The sequence below is a fragment of the Pseudopodoces humilis genome, chromosome 2, assembly GCF_049639895.1.
Source record: "Pseudopodoces humilis isolate 2021_Gansu_Grassland_sample_001 chromosome 2, ASM4963989v1, whole genome shotgun sequence".
NCBI lineage: Eukaryota > Metazoa > Chordata > Aves > Passeriformes > Paridae > Pseudopodoces > Pseudopodoces humilis.
In genome coordinates, this window is record NC_142201.1 from 88,963,503 (window position 1) to 88,978,902 (window position 15,400).

Below are 15,400 nucleotides of genomic sequence, written 5' to 3' on the forward strand. Positions count from 1 at the left end.
AATAGCTGCATTTTTCAGAAATGTAAGTAGCCTCTTGCTCTTTTTGTTTACTCCTCTCTGTTCAGGGGGAGATCACAGGTCCCCCAGTCCAAACGTATGTTTGGAAGGGTCTCAGCATTGGATCAGCACAATTATCCTTGCCAGTGTCTGTGCGAAAATGTCCCAAAAAACTGCAAATCCGCCAGCTATTCCAGTATAAGCCACTCTGTGATGAGCTAAGAGAAAAACTGCAGCTTTCTCTCAAGGTAATTCAACCACATTTATTCATTCTTCCAAGAATGCTTCCAAGAAGCAACAGAAAACAGACAAGTAGACAAATTGGGTGTGATAAATGTGTAGTATATACCCAAGAAAAAGAAATCTACTATGCTTGAAGAACAATTATTTCATATATAGACATGTTCTATAAGTATTTTTTTGAAAAAGTTCAATTGTTTTACTTACCTCTTATGAAACCCAGTTTTCTGACCAAATACATGAGATCCAGTCCAGTATACATCACAGACAGTACTCTAACATATAATTTCCTTGCTGTCAATATTGATCTCTGTTACTTTGCTTTTATTTTGCTTAGGGTTTGTTTTCCTTCAAAAAGTCTTAAGCACTTAAACTTAGAAAGCTGAACAAGAATTTCTAGCTCACCGTAATTCTACAATTACCTTGGTCATTGAGACACACTCTGGTTTTGGTTATGTATTTGTTTTCATAAATCAACATAGAACATTTCCAGGTTCCAGTCTGAGTTTTGTCTAGGAAGTAGCTGTGTAGCCTTCTGACAAAGTCTGTGACCATCCCTCATTAGTGCTATGAACCAGTCACTACTGGTTCATAGCAGGGTGCAAGCTAGACCTCCTGTGCCAGTGTTCTGAGATGGAGTCCGAAAGTGAGCAGCTTTGCCCTTCTCAGTGTTGGTGTAAAACATTAATTTATTTAATTCACATTGTGAAGATGCTCTTAGAAGAAATTTTAGAGTCAAAACCCCATTGTTACTTAATAATGAGAGAATAACAAAATATGTGTCCTGTAGTTTGTTCATTTAACCTATTTTGATAATGGCATTGCAGATTGAATTTGAAAATTAACAGCATGTGAAATTTGTGAAGGTTGTAGCATATTGTAGCCAGTTATATAATTTTTCTTTTCCCCCATTACATTTCAAAGAAAACATGCTTGCAATAGAAAAATCACTGGCGGCTGTCCAGCCCAGACATGTTTGGGATATGTGAGTCTACCAGAATGAAATGTTACCAGTTTATCAGTCTATAAATATATAAAAATTATTCTTTAATTTGCATACTGATCTTTCAAAGAACACTACAGGCAAAGTTCCACACTAAAATGGCAAGGGGAATCTCTCCATTGCCCAGATCTATTATTGATTCTTAGAGAAAGATGAATGCTCTTTGTTACACTGGGAAGGAAGAACTGCAATTATTAGCACTGAAAAAACAGTTGTAATAATTGCATAAATGTGCAGTGGAAATATCCTCATTGCTCATAAATCAATATTTAATTATTTTTTCCCCAGAATGAAGTATCTTAAATCTTTAGCCACACCTTCACTTTGTCAGAGTAAAATCAAGATCTAAAGAAAATATTATTCTTCCTTTCTCCATCTCCTATAAGATTAAAGAGATATAAACAAGTGAAAGAAAACTGGCACTGGAAACAAATTGTTCCTACAAACCTGTCTGTTAGTAAAGTTCTGTACTGCATGTAGCTTTCTGGTAGGGTGGTGTGTTTAAAACCTTCTTTTCCATCCAACTGATTTAAAGAAATGTGGGGAAAGAAAAGTGTTCTTTTCTATAGCAGCTGGTATGATTATGTCAATGTAAATAACTATTTTAAGTCCACATCTGCATCTTTCTTGTTCCTTTTCATTGTTCCACCAGGAATATATAGATAACATCTTAAAGCATGAAAATGAGCTGGAAGAGATGAATGTGAAAGAACCAAGAACAGAAGAGGAAAAGGAGAATGCTGCAAGTCTCCGTGAGCTGATTGCAGTGAGAAAAATCAAAATTTTAACTACTTCTTTCAGCAAAAGCTTTGTATTGCAGTGGAAGTGTGAGCCTTGAAACACATTGTCCACTAATAAACCAGTAAATGTCAGAGTAGCACAGTGCCAGTTCTGGTGTAGATTAATGGTAAACCAGAGCCATGCTCAGCCTTCAGCTGCTCTGAATTCAGCTGGGCACTGCTGCCATTTGGGGAAGCGATGCTCAAAACAGTTCAAGAATTTGGTTCTACTGAATTATATGTTCCCAAACACACAGACCAAAATTACTTTCCAGTAATTTACTTTTTTTAATATCCCCCAACATCAGGATGAAAATGTTTCCAGTCTGTTGTCATTGCACATGGGAGACTTTTATTTCAACCACAGCCACCTCCATAGTAAGAATTTAAACCCTGCTTTTGGGTTAATACAGAAACAGTCTGGAGGAATATTGTTAATACTACTGAGCAGCTTTTTTTTTTGTTGTTGTTTTAAATCTGCAAATTTTCATGGACAATTAGAGCACAAAAAGAAAAAGGAGAGGAAAAGGTAATGGGAAAGGTGGGTAAATAGGAGAAGAGGATCACAGCTTTTCTGGAAAGAGAGACAAAGAAATAATCTGTCAGTAACTCCATCTGCATCTATCCTCTAGGCAACCATTTATTTACTTCTGTGAGACCCAGGTGCTGAATCTCACATGCTGCTCAGATCCAGTGAACTCGTCTAGTGACTAATCATTGTTGATTGTCCTGGCTACCTTCAGCACATTTCCAGTTACAGATTTCACACTGGACAACTCTTTTGTGAGCAGCAGTCTCAGTGTGCACCTGCTGTGACCCAGGAACCAGTGTCACATTGTTCCCAAGTCTCCAATAGCTCTGTTACAACCCAGACTACCTGCTTACAGGAACTCTGGCTTCCAGTTAACTGGAAAGTCAGAGACAGCATGAGAATAAAGGAAACACTTTAGTTTAGAGCCTCTTAACCCTCATTCACTTTACTGTAAGCCAGCCACATGAGGTCTCCTCAGTAGTAAAGCCTGCAAAATCCTGAACACATTTCCCATTTGACTTGTTGGGAGTATAAGTTTAATACAATATAGGTTGTTCAAATTTTTGGCAGAAGGATTTGAGTTTGATTAGGAATAAGTTTAGTTGATCTAATAGAATGTAACCATATAAAATACAAAGCTATCTGTGAAATGGGTCATCAAGAAGGAAACAAATACCTATTTAGAACATGGAAATTGTACTTCATTTCATTTTTTCCCAGCTTATGTTTTCTAACACACTGAAATACTTGACAATGTGACTACAAGAATGGGGGTAACAAAATATCACTTGTTTACAATATAAATCCTTTGAACAAGATGCTGATGTTGTGTATTCTATTTCTCATGTAGTCACAGTTATTCCTTCTTCATTGCAGTCCTTCCCTGACTGGGAGAAGTCAGCTGAAAAGCTCAGTGATAGAGGTAATAAAACTTGAATACTTGTATTTTTTACAATTTAAAATATCATAATAAGTTTTAAAGTATTGTGATACTATTTTTAAAGAGAGAATATAAAGGTGAATTAATCTATGTGCTATGTACATGCTTCTGTGTGACTCTCACAGGTGATTAGAACTTGTTAGCATCAACGATCCAGCACCTCTGAAAAATAATTCCTGGTTTTAGGCATGTGTATTTGACATTTTGACTCACATTTCCACATGTAGTGAGTTGTCTTAGATATAAGAATATGAAAATACTTGGCTACTTTGATGCAAGTAACAACCTTTCAGACAAGTTTTTCAAAGCAACTAAGTAAATCCTAGTTACTTATTACACTTCAAAGTCTAATTTCAAATCATCACATGTTCAGGTTACATTCACCTACCTAAGGGAAAAGATGAAGCAGTGTATCATGAACTTTGGTCAAAGTTTTCACAAGATTTTTATTAGCACTGATTAATGTTTTCAATATGTAGAAATAAAAACTAGGATGTGTTTCTTTATAAAAACCCATAAGCCTTTTCCATAGAAAAATTCATTACATTCTATCCCATAGTGATGCTCATCTTTAAAGTGTTATTTTTCTGCCCTTCATACCTTGTCAAGAGTGTTTCTACTTGCCAAAAGACCTCATACTGTGCAAAGTAAACAAACTGTTGCAACAAATGTTTGTTGAACAGTTTCTTTTTAAATGGAGCTGAAATTTTAATGTGATATTGGTAATGAAGAAGATAGGAAAGAAAAACTCTTTGAAATAGGTAAAAATAGAAAAAGCTGAAAATAAAATCATATTTTATGGTGAAAAAGCTGACAAAAAACCCCCCACATTTTGAAGTTGGAACTTATGTAATTCCCAGAACACTAAGAGATATTGTCATAGTCTAATAGGATCATATCTCACAAATACTCACATCTTCTAAATTTTGCCACAGAAAATTGTTTTCAGCCAGGAAATTTCTTTGGACATATGATTTAGCCTCAAGGCATAAAGTAAACAAGACACTTTATAAAATATGCCAGAGGACAGGGCAACTCTTTTATTAAAGCCCCAGAACTGGTCGCAATATTAAATGTGGAAAGACTGGCATTTCTCCATTGTACATATTGAACTAGTAGTTCCTTCCATGAGAATGTTGATTATGGCTGCTTCACAGCCTCAATTAAGCACATGCAAGCTTAAGCAAGTTAAATGTAATAAGGGTCTCTGAAAGCCCATGTTATTTTCTTCAGCAGTAGATAGAGACCTCAGAGCACCCCAGCTAGAAAATGACTGAATGTCAGCAATTTTTCCTATTCACAGGTGTTTGTGTCTTGAAAAAACATAAAAATATGTCAGGAAATACAGGGTGGGAGTGTGCACTTAATCTGCTTCTTGTCCTTTCAGTATTTAATTCAATTTCTTATCTGTTAATGTTCTGATCTTGATTTTGGAATGAAGTTCTTTCTGCTTTTTCCCTCACCGTAACAAAGGCTCTGTTAGGTTTGAAAGTGGCAGAAATATGCATTAAAAATATATCCTCTGATGTTTTTTCTTCATAACACCTGGCACTGCTTAGCAGAGCACTCATATTCAGTAATACCCTTCACCTTGCAGCCCATGTGAGTGCGCTGTATGAACAGGCAGTGGCTTCTCCTGCTCACACAGAGAAGAAAAGCACTGCACAAAGAGAGGACCAGCAGCAGAGGTAGGACAGAGCAGTGAGGACTGGTGCAAATGTAAATTACACAAAGGGTGATGCCATGCACACAGGGAAGGCACTGTGCTTTACTGACTGTCTTTAAGGACTGGGACCTAGATCCCTAGATACATATGGCAGTGTTTTATTATCTTGTCCTGTGATTATTTTGTCCCTCTATGCCTCTCTTTCCTTATCTGAAAGATAATTCAAGGTTTTCTGGGAAAGGATTATGGATGTTTTTTGGATTGAATGATCTAATAAAAATGCAGATATGAGCAAACAATTTTGTGCAAACCATACAAGTCCAAGTCAGGAGTCACCTGAGATGTTTTCATAACATACGCCCATAAAAAGCATTTTCTTTCCAGGGTTATCTTGTAAATACTTTTGTATTTATAGAAGACTACTAGTTTTCTCATTCCCACTATTCTCTTTTTTTCTTCCTGGTGATTCAGTCCAGAAGGAGTAACAGTAACATCCAAGTGGCAAAGCAAACTAGAACAGAACAGGTAATAATATTAGTCGGATCAAGTTATTTTATGAGCCAGCTTAATCTAATTTTGTAAAGAGTGTAATTGATTTCACCAGGTCTTGGGTGATGGTCCAATGACTTGCCTGCAAATAATGGGTATTTTCTACTCAACAGAAATGCTGGATAAATGGTTTGAGTCTCTTTTTTTTTCCCCCCACCCAAAACCTAACAGCATTACTGTTAACTTACGCTATGCAACACAAGGCTGAAGTCAGAAGCCCTGTGTTTCATTTCTGATTCTGCCACTATAGTGTGGAAAATATATTAATATTTTCAAATGCTGATGCTTTAGGTTAAAATTCAGATATTTCACAAATAAAAGCTGATTTTTTTCAATAGAACCCCAGACACATCTCACACACATGGTGGTGCTTCAAAGCTTCTCTTGGCAAAATTGTCCCAGCTCTCTCAGCCTCTCCTCACATGAAAGGTCTTCCAAACCCTTAATCATCTTTGTGGCCCTTTTGTGCATCAGACAGCTCAAGTGGACACAGCGCTCCACATGAGGCTTTCCACATTGCTTCTTAATTACATTCTGACTTGCATGAGATAAAAAACCTCTTAGAGTTTCAGAGTTATATTTTAATATATCATTTCACACTGTTTTGCATCCTATTTTAAAAATTAATTTAAATATATAAATCTCAGCAGCCAGCTGAGAACATCATGCAATTTTGGCTCTAAAACCAGTGATAAAGCTTTCAGTACGATTAGAATGGTAAAATAAGGAAATTAGATGAGTTTTGTGTTCAGAATTTTCTTAATGGATCTGGAATACCAATTCTTAGCTTGAACTGTTTGTTGGAAGGTTGGAAAGACACCAGGGGCTGTCCCAGTCATGTTCTATGAGGTTTAGAGAAATGGAGTATGTTCTGAGGAGGTTCTCTTCATAGCAGGCAACTCACTGTCCATGTGCATTCTGATCAGACCAGTTTATTCTTAATCCAGCTCAAAGAAAAATGCCAATTACAAGAATGTTACTTGATGTGATGAATGAGGGAAAAAAATGCCACTTGCATTTACCGAATCCATTCCTTGATGCATAATACTGAAAAACAGGGTGAACTCAGTTATAATGCTTTTTTTTTCCTTTCTTTTCCTTACCAACAATGTGAAAAACATCCCTAGGAAAGAACTGGATGAACAGAAGACTACATTTGCAGCAATAAAAAACAAAATATTTGCTCCATATTTTGAATCTGAATTCAGCAAGGGCTTTTTCGATGAAAAGGTAATGCAGCTGAAAACTGGATGAGTTTTGTTAGGCCAGCTAGTATCTCCCATACTCCCAAAGACAATTTTGGGTTTGTATCTCAGCCTCTATTTATCACAATAAACCATTACAAAGGACAGCTATGGCAGAATTAATACTGGGAATTATATGCCCTTGTAAAGGAAATCCCAACTTGAAGATGGTATATGTTGACTGAGTACAAACTCTATAAAATTCCTTACATAAACTCTGGAAAGAGTCTGATTCAGAGCAAAGCTTAACCTCAGGTTTTTCTACTTACCCCTCAAACTCCTCTCCCTGCTTATTAGAAAGGGAATAAGTAAAACTAGCATTCTTAATTTAGAGGTGATCTTGGGGGCTTTCCTACTGTAATCTCACCTGGTAAATGCTGTAAGTGCAAAAAGCCTACTCAGAAACGTAAATTGTAATCTGATGTAACTATTTGTATATCTTTTATAGTCACCACGTTGGTTCTGCTTATTTGTTTCCTTTGCATTCCTTTTTTTTTTATACATTTTCCTTTACTTTTTTTTTTGTTTGGTTTTTTTTTTTTTTTTTTTTGCAAGGGGAGAAGGGTGTCTGCTGGCTGTTTTTCCTAGGTATTTAGTTGGGAAACCTAAGCCCTCTTTCTCCCTTTTCTCTAGTTTCCTGATTTGGAAGCAATATCGAAGGAACTTCCTCCACTTCAAAAAGAAGATGGTGTAACTTCCCCTCTGTGGCTGATAAAAGAACCCAGTGGAGGTATTCGACTTTCTGGCATCGGTTTTGTATCTTCTTCAGGAGGAAGAAGCCCTTGCAGACATCACTGAATGTAGAAGAACCATTTGCTTTGGATGCTAAACTGAAGAATTTGGCTATGAGTGGGAAATGGATAGATGAAAAATGCTCAAGAAAAACTTTAACAGAATAAATAATAGTTAGGGGTAGATGAGCCAAGAACCAAGAAGGCCAAATTTAGGAAAAAAACTTATGTGACTGTAGGAAAAATATAGGAGATTTCATTCTGAAACTCAGTGGTTAGAGGGAACTAGTGCAAAAGCAATGTGGAATAGGAAACATGCAGGCTAAACATAGACTGGAGGATATAGGAGGAAAGCAGCGACTCCATAATGGGAAGCAGTGAAAGAGGGAATTGTTATCTTTGGCTTGAGCTTTTCAGAACTGAGAGGAATACTTCAGTTCTGTTTAAAAAGCAGCCCTGACAAGTTACTGAAATCATACAGTGAGATTAAAAGTCATACAGGAAAGATTCCTATCAGGAAAACTGTCCTCTGAGGGGCTTTATCAGACCCCCGCTAACTCCCATATTTCTCATATTTTCAATCATCATAAAATCTATGCTGGATTGTCTTTTAGTCCTTAATGGCTTTTAATTCAATTAGCCAGAGAACAAGAAATGACTAATCATACAACAGGCATTTTTGAGATCCCTGTGGCCCAGTAGAGCATAATGCCACATGCAGAATTTTCTCAGCTTCTCATGGTTATGTAGACAGCTTTCCAAGATTGTCTAAATTAAAGTGACAAAGACTGTGATTTTGTTCCACATGTTTATGAAAATGATGGTGATCATAAAAAACACTTGACTCAGTATTCCATTGTTTTTTCCCTTTCACAGCTGAATTTCTTGATACTACAAATGACTCTTCACTTTCATCTAGCCTTCCACTGCAGGATCCTTCCAAAGAAGATGATGGTTCCAGCAGCACAGCAGGTACACCTGCCTTCCAGAATGTAGTTGGAGCAACTTGGTATCTTTCTGTAACTCTTGACACAATATTTGCAATACAAATTTAAATCCACCTGTCACTTGTTCATGCTTTTGGAAATCTTTCCCTTCCAGACCTAAGCATGGCAGCAAGAGCACAGGAGACACCCCTTCAATTTAAAGTTCCAAGTCTGGCAGTGGATGTTACAGGACAGACAAGAAAAGAGAAAGTAGTATTACCATCATATCTTCAGGGGAAAAAACCAAACACCATACCAAATAAAAAGGTAAAAATAACATCTTTCTTGTCAATATTTATATCCTCTGAGTAATCTCTTTTCTTCACCCTGGATTCTAAAATCTTCACCCTGGAGCAATACCGGAAAGTGTTTTGAATCTGTTTACTGAAACATGGCTGTTGCAAATTATTTATGTTTACTGACAATTCTAGAAGTACCTTTCCTCTCAACTGCTAGAAAAAACATTCTGCATCAGGGACTTACATGAAACTCCATTTCTAAAAGAGCAAAGCTTCCCCCTTTTTCCCTGAGACACCTCGATGGCTTAATACACCTGAAAACTCAAACCAGTATAAATTTTCAGACAGTATTCAAAATGCTACTTCAGTTTTTACTCAAATTAGGATGTCTTTTTGTAATTTTTCAGGGTGAGTCAGAGGTCAAATATAGGTTAAGTAATTCTCCACCTGACTTAATGGCCACCAACTTTCTCTTTGTCTCATATTTTGTTTGTAAAGATAGAAGATCCTGCCTCAGGAAAGGTCAACATATCTTCTCTTGCAACAAGACAGGATCTTACCAGCTTCCATCTCATCCCACCCAGGGTGACATTTGGAGTGCTAAAGGAAGGCTGCACTTACACAACCACTGTCATCATGAAGAATGTTGGTGTGAACTTCTCAAGGTTAGTCTGAATTCTTAGTATCCTGTTTTTTATTTCTCAAAATAGATCCTGACAAAAATCAAGTACAGTTTCTCTGGAGCCACCCCACTCCAGAGAAAACGCAGGAAATCTGACAGCCACTTTATAGGTATGCCAGAGCTTTCTGTAAAGTAGAGCCATATCCTAGGAATGCCTCTTCTACTACCTTTCCTTTAACAGCTTCTGGTGTAAGGGCATGCTGGTAAACTGTTCTTCAGGGGGGAATGAAATCCACAGGATCAGTTCCAGAGCAATGCAAAAGTAAAGGTCATATCTGATCTAATGATCTTTAAAAACCTGAACAGTAGGAAGTTGCATTCACAAAAGGACTGTCATCTCAGATGTGAAACAATCAGTAAGAAATGAGGAAGCAAAACTTCTGCTTTACTTGGTACCATTTAATTAAAGATTATTTGCACGAAATTCATGTCATTATGTCTTCTGCAATAGAATCATACTGAAGAACGTTAAATAAAGACTGTTATGGACATTTGGGTCTGCAACACACAGGTGTTTGCCAAGAAGCTGTTTTGTACTTCAGCTTCCTTTGAATATGCACATTTAAAATGCTTCTCTTTCACATTGTTGGAAGGACCAGGCAGTGTTAACAAGCTCTTTGAAGGCTTACTCTGACCCATTCATCTGCTCCTTTGGGTTTTTATGTTAGAGACCTGAGCCTTCATGAGAAGCCCAGGAATGCTGCTGTAGTCCAACTTGTACATTATGATGGAAAGGATGAGCTAAAAAATTCTGCTGTAATTTAAAACAGCAGAGGAAGAGCAGGCAGCCTGCTTCCTCAATGCGATTTCTCCTGCCTGAAACAGTTTCTGGCAAACTGATTCCCTTCTCTTTCTGACAGGTTTCGGGTGAAGCAGCCACCTCCGCACACAGGACTGACAGTGATGTACACACCAGGACCTGTAGGTTACACAGGACAGCTTTTGGGCTTTTTTCTAGACTCAGTTTCCCCTCAGGCTAGCTAGGGCACCTTTCTGGGACAGCAGCTGTCTGGGAATAGAGCTTCCAGGGTACAGTTTTGTTTAAAGTTATTTGAAGTGATGCTGTCTTCCACACTCCCTCTGCCACCTTCAGCTGCAGCACCCTATGTACTCGAGTCTCAGCCTGTGCCAGAATGGAGAGGGATAAAAATGTTCAGTGGAAAAAGCAGCAGGTCATGCAGTGAGTTTATAGAGAGCTTTTTCAAAGCAAACAGGGATTACTTTACCACTGCCTCTGAGTTTTCCCTTCTGCTTAAGGTGTTTGTTATATCTGCTCTGTCTTATGCAAATACTTAACTTCCTGTCCTGATACCTTCAGAATTTTAAACTAGTAAACTATTGCCTCAGTCCTTTCTTCTCCTGCTTCCAGCTGTTCTCCACCTTTTTTATCTAGCAAAGCACCACAGCACATTAAATTAACCCATGAAGTAGGAAGATTTCATGCTTTCTGCTTTTGTTCAGTTTCTCTTTTCACCTTCATGTTATCTCTGAATAAATAAATAATGGTGGCCACTGTCCCCACAGCATCCATGTAATACCAGGCAATATCTTGCCAATTCATGGAATCAAGAAGCAATGACTTGTGCAGAGAGGCAGTGCCAGAATGCAAGTCAAACCTCCTAGTCCAGAGCCTTAGCCACAACTTGGTACTTTAAATTATAGAATAGTGTAGGTTGGAAGGGATATTTAAAGGCCCCAGTTGAGAGAGGATGGTGGAGGGACAGTGTCAAAGGACTTACAGAAATATATCTAGATCGCTGGAATAATTTCCACCATCTTCTTTTGTCCTCACATCTGCCCCTTTTGTACCCTCCTACCTTTATGTTCTTTTTAGAACAGAATAGAATATATTTCATTTGGAAGGGACCTACAGTGACCCTCTAGTCCAACTGCCTGACCACTTCAGGGCTAGTCAAAAGTTAAACCATAGTATCAAGGACACTGTCCAAATGCCTCTAACATGAGAGGATTGGGGGGACTGCTGAAAGGGACCGTGTATGAAACTTGCACCTTACCTGTGAGTCATTCTGTCTCTCCTAGGTGGCAGCAGGCTTGCAGGTTGAATTGGAGATAGAGATTTTTGCCATGCTAATTGGAGGGAAAGACACTGGTGGCCTTGAAGAAGTTTCCCATGATATTGAAATATTAACAGAAACTGAAACTCTTCTCCTGCCTGTGAAAGCAAATATCCTTTGTTGTCTTATTTCTCACACACACCTCATAGCATCGACCCTGAAGATCATCTTCCTGTTGGAAGCCTCAAGCATTGTTTCCAGTGCAGGCTGTTGCAGTAGCAAGCTTTAATGTCCTCTTCAGAGATACATAAATGGGTGTTTTCAAAGCACAAAAAATTTGAGATTCTGATGCCAAACACATTTTACATCAGAATAATGTGGTTTGAAAAGTGGGGAAGGGAAGAACAGCAACTCAGAAAGATGTTGCTTTTAAAAAATAAATGAAAATAATAGGAACTCTTTCCCACCAGCCCTCATGAAAATACTTCATTACATTTTTGAATCTGTGGTATCATCTGGTGGCACAACCTCATGAGCAACAAAATGATGTATCATCCTGATACTAAACAGGCAAATAGGACAATCCCTGCAGCAGCAAAGATGCAAGCACAGAAGCTCATTAATGCTGTCAGAAATGAGCCTGTGTGGGTTCAGTGAGCTTCTCAGTTGTTTACTGACAGCAGTACAGTAAAAGAGCCAAGTCAACAGCTATTATTTCTATTTCCCTTGTGTTCCAGGTGAAGTTCTGTTTGACATTATCAAATTTACACTTAGAAGTCTGGGAGAAGGGGTCCCCTGGAAACCTAGAAAAGAAATAACAAGGCAAGCTACATCCAAACATGCCAGAAACTTCATTCACAGTAAGGACCACCCTTAGCAAAGAAAGGAGAACTTCAGGATACTCTGAGCCTGACCACAGTAAATGCTAACAGCAACTCTTCTGAGGCTTTATATACTCTGGATGTGACATTGAAACTCCCCAAATTTGCTTTGCATTGACCCAAAGAAATCTTTCATGCTTATAATTGCAGAGCTGAGTTAGACAGGACTAGCAGCATAGCAGCAAAACCAGCTGCTGTTCTGTTCCCACTCACCCAGTCCTCAGACACAGTTGCAGACCAGCCTCCAAAACATTTGCCTTTCCCCCATTTTTTACCTGGTCCTTTAATCTTTGAGCTGAGGACACTAGTTCAGATTCAAGATGATTCACAACCTTACTTCTAGAATTCATTCTTACCTCCACACATTATTTTACTTAAATAAATGTACCAAAATGGTTAGATCCTTAACATGGTATTCCACCTGTGTTATCCAGTGACATTTATGAGTGCCGCCCAAAAGAATACCCCCAGGGAGGGATGGCAGCAGCAGTCCAGGCAGTTCCTGCAAGCACCAAGCCACGGTTACGGATTACACTCCCACGAAAGCCTTGTACTTAGTGTAAGTACTGGATGCAGTGACACTGGCAGTAAATTCAAGTACAGTTGTTTTATCTACTCTTCCCTTCATCAGCAGCGTCCTGAACAAAGCTCATGCAAATGATGCACCTATCACACAGACTTGGTAACTGTGACAATGGAAATGAAACACTGGATGACACTAACCAAAGCACTCACTGTAAGGGAACTGCAGGTTATTACAACTGCTCAGCTCAGTGGAGGCACTGACAGCAGAGACTCCTCATTCCTGTCCCAAATCCTGCACTTATAGTCTCCACATTAAACAAGTCCTTGAGCCTCCTGGCAGCTGGATTTACTGCAGTTAGGCCCTAATAAATCAGCCTCTCTTTAACACTTTTCACTTTCTAAAACCAAGTCTTACCGGTGACCCTGACAGCAAGTATAATAAGGGACAGATAGGGCAGCCTTAATGTGACAAGTTCCAATACACACAACCCTCTGCACACAGTTCCATACAGCACTTTTCTGTAGCCTTACAGAATCAGTCTGTATGAAGAATCACAGAATATCCTGAGTTGGAAGGGACCCACAAGGATCACATCCAGCTCCTGGCCCTGCACAGGATATTCCAAGGCTCACACCATGTGCCTGAGAGCATTGTCCAAATACTTCCTGAACTCTGCCAGCCTTGGTGCTCTGACTACTTCCATGGGGAGCCTGTTCCAGTGCCCAACCACCCTCTGGATGAAGAACCTTCTCCTGATATCCTACCTAACTCTTCCCTGACACAGCTTCAGGCCATTCCTTTGGGTCCCTGTCACTGGTCAGCAGCCTGCCCCTCCTCTTCCCCTCATGAAGACGTTGAAGACTGCAGTGAGGTCTCCTCTCAGTTTCCTCCAGGCTGAACAGACCAAGTGACCTCAGCCACCCCTCACAAGGCTTCCCCTCAAGACTCTTCACCATCGTTCTAGCCCTCATTTGGATGCTTTCTAAGAGTGTCTTAGAATGGTAAAGTCTTCCCTGACAACATGAAAGGCTTACTGGGAATTTCTCACAAACCACCAGTCAACATGTTTAACATTAGGCTGGTGTTCACCTCACCCCCATGAGCTCAGGCACTCTACAATGCAATTGATGGTGACAGTTCATAAACAGGAACCTCATGGATGTCTCTCCTCGGCTGAAGAGTCCCCGTTTGCTTCGTATGTGTAACACTGACATCTTCTTCTTTAAACATCTGTAAGCCTGCCATGTTATCTAACCAGTCAGCAAAGAAATTCCAGCTGTATCTCATTTCCTCTCCTCTGGAGAAAAAAAAAAACAGTGACCACATCAGTCAGTTCTCAAAAACTTCACAGACATGTACCTCTGACTGCTGCATCTGCTCTAGGACTGCCCAGTATACATCAAGTATAGATTTTTTTCCTGTTTAAATATCTTTTTTTCCTTTTCCAGTCTGGAATTTTACCCCCAGAGTAATACACCAAAAAACAACTGGTTTGATGCCTTCCACCTTAGGGATTTACAGCCTGGAACTCATAATGAAGGCAGTTTAGACAAACTTCTCTCACTTTATGTTGAAACAGAAGAGAAATACTCACCCAGTCAGTTCACATTTGAGTGACACACCCCCAGTCCCAAGAGAAATTCTAATCAGGGTCATCTTCAACGACAAGCACAAAGGGAAAGAAATTAACTACACAGTATTCTCCTCCCTCATGTCTAATCCAGCTAATCATAGCTGCTGTCACCACAGCAAACCCTCCCTTCTCTTCTGATAGTGTCCTTTTGTGAACTGATTGATAATTCCTATTGAAGCTGGCTGCAGCTATCCCATGCTACCCAAACAACTGTACCTAATGCCTCTTTGAACATTTCTCCCCTCCAAGTCTCTTGGACTCATATCCCTCTCAGACATGTCAAGGAACTCTGGATTGGTTGGTTTAGTCTCACAAAACATGGAACACCGACACTCCTATGTTAAATCCTGCAATTGCTTAAATAGTCTTGTTCAGTGATCCAGAACAGAACCAGTCAAGTCACTGCAGAGGCAGCATGAGAACTTTCTATCACCTTTCCCAGGCAGTTATCACCAGAGCCAGTGATTCTCCCTACTGAGACCTAGAAACTTCCCTGCAATATTAAACTTGATCACGAATTTGCCACACCTAGCAGAGACCAACAAGCAAAAACCACTGATCAAGCATCACCTGACCAAACCCAGTCTTATCTCATTATATTTCCTTAGTTATTTCAGATGAATATTTAAAACATTTCAAAAAAATTCTCTTAACATACTCAGAATTAAATACCTCACAGGAAGCTGCCCATGTAAGTCTTCAGTATTCCTAAGCAGACTGTCCATCCTGAATGTGTGGTTATGATTTTTATGCCATT

The 15,400-nt window shown here is 39.1% G+C and overlaps 1 protein-coding gene across 1 annotated transcript in view; it reads left to right on the forward strand.

Annotated features, from left to right (window-relative positions):
* Positions 1-15,400, forward strand: part of SPAG17 (sperm associated antigen 17) — an 83,577-nt gene that overhangs the window by 65,469 nt on the left and 2,708 nt on the right. The window contains exons 35-47 of the mRNA XM_088051306.1: positions 66-245; positions 1,893-2,006; positions 3,428-3,473; positions 5,089-5,179; positions 5,629-5,682; positions 6,834-6,936; positions 7,584-7,680; positions 8,558-8,653; positions 8,783-8,934; positions 9,405-9,571; positions 10,449-10,509; positions 11,629-11,773; positions 12,906-13,043. Of these exons, the coding sequence (XP_087907432.1) occupies positions 66-245; positions 1,893-2,006; positions 3,428-3,473; positions 5,089-5,179; positions 5,629-5,682; positions 6,834-6,936; positions 7,584-7,680; positions 8,558-8,653; positions 8,783-8,934; positions 9,405-9,571; positions 10,449-10,509; positions 11,629-11,773; positions 12,906-13,042 (1,443 nt within the window). The 3' untranslated portion in view covers position 13,043. The remainder of the gene's footprint in view (positions 1-65; positions 246-1,892; positions 2,007-3,427; positions 3,474-5,088; positions 5,180-5,628; positions 5,683-6,833; positions 6,937-7,583; positions 7,681-8,557; positions 8,654-8,782; positions 8,935-9,404; positions 9,572-10,448; positions 10,510-11,628; positions 11,774-12,905; positions 13,044-15,400) is intronic.